Source organism: Macaca thibetana, chromosome X (genome assembly GCF_024542745.1).
Source record: "Macaca thibetana thibetana isolate TM-01 chromosome X, ASM2454274v1, whole genome shotgun sequence".
Lineage (NCBI taxonomy): Eukaryota > Metazoa > Chordata > Mammalia > Primates > Cercopithecidae > Macaca > Macaca thibetana.
The window spans coordinates 43,013,913-43,015,428 of record NC_065598.1 but is presented as its reverse complement, the minus strand read 5'-3'; the positions used below and the strand labels follow the sequence as shown (position 1 = coordinate 43,015,428).

At 44.5% G+C, this 1,516-nt stretch overlaps 1 protein-coding gene across 1 annotated transcript; it reads left to right on the top strand.

Annotated features, from left to right (window-relative positions):
- Positions 1-263: 263 nt before the first annotated feature.
- On the top strand, positions 264-1,166 carry LOC126945746 (homeobox protein NANOG-like). The gene has a single exon (XM_050775853.1). The coding sequence runs from the start codon at positions 264-266 to the stop codon at positions 1,164-1,166; it is 903 nt and encodes a 300-aa protein (XP_050631810.1).
- The last annotated feature ends 350 nt before the right edge of the window (positions 1,167-1,516 follow it).

Here is a 1,516-nt window from a genome sequence, read left to right as displayed (position 1 = left end):
CTCATTTAGGAATTGGGAGCATCCCGGGATGGAATGAGGAATGTGACAAAATCATCTAAATGTATTACAAATATAGGCTGGACTGAGCTGGTTGCCTCCGGTTATTGTGGGGGCAATTCACTTCATCCCAACTACTTGATACTTTCACTTCTGGAGGTCATATTTCTCTAAGATCTTCCAGAAAAAAAGTCTTAAATCTGCCTTAGCCTTTTTGTTTTACAGTCCAGCTCTTAATTTTTTCCCTTCTATTCCCCAATAATAACATGAGTATGGATCCAGCCTATCCCCAAAGCCTGCCTTGCTCTGAAGCATCCAACTGTAAAGAATCTTCACTTACACCGGTGACTTGTGGGCCTGAAGAAAACTATCCATCCTTGCAAATGTCTTCTGCTGAGATGCCTCACACAGAGACTGTCTCTCCTCTTCCTTCCTCCATGGATCTGCTTATTCAGGACAGCCCTGATTCTTCTACCAGTCCCAAAGGCAAAAAACCCACTTCTGCAGAGAAGAGCACTGCGAAAAAGGAAGACGAGGTTCCGGTCAAGAAACAGAAGACCAGAACTGTGTTCTCTTCCACCCAGCTGTATGTACTTAATGACAGATTTCAGAGACAGAAATACCTAAGCCTCCAGCAGATGCAAGAACTTTCAGCCATCCTGAACCTTAGCTACAAACAGGTTAAGACCTGGTTCCAGAACCAGAGAATGAAATCTAAGAGGCGACAGAAAAACAACTGGCCAAAGAATAGCAGTGGTGTGACTCAGAAGGCCTCAGCACCTACCTACCCCACCCTCTACTCTTCCTACCACCAGGGATGCCTGGTGAACACGACTGGAAACCTTTCAATGTGGAGCAACCAGACCTGCAGCAATTCAGCCTGGAGCAACCAGACCCAGAATGTCCATTCCTGGAGCAACCACTCCTGGTGCACCCGGTCCTGGAACAATCAGGCCTGGAACAGTCCCTTCTCTAACTGTGGAGAGGAATCTCTGCAGTCCTGCATGCAGTTCCAGCCAAATTCTCCTGCCAGTGACTTGGAGGTTGCCTTGGAAACTGCTGGGGAAAGCCATAATGTAATACAGCAGACCACTAGGTATTTTAGTACTCCACAAGCCATAGATTTATTCCTAAACGATTCCACGAACATGCAACCTGAAGATACCTGAAGATGAGTGAAACTGATATTATTCAATTTCAGTGTGGGCACTGGCTGAATCCTACCTCTCCTTGCCTCCCCTCCCTTATAGGATTTTTCTTGTTTGGAAACCACGTGTTCTGGTTTCCATTATGCCTATCCAGTCAATTTGATAGAGGGTGGGGTATGATTGGAGCCTAATCAGAGAGGTTTCTTTCTTTTTTCCTATTGAATCTTCCTAGAGAAAAGACCTTTTAATAATCTTGGCTGGCAAGGACAACATGGTAGAAGCTGTCTCTGGCTATAGATAAGTATATACAATACTAGTTTGGATATCTTTAAGGTTTAGAATCTAACTTCCAGAATAAGAAATAAAAGTAC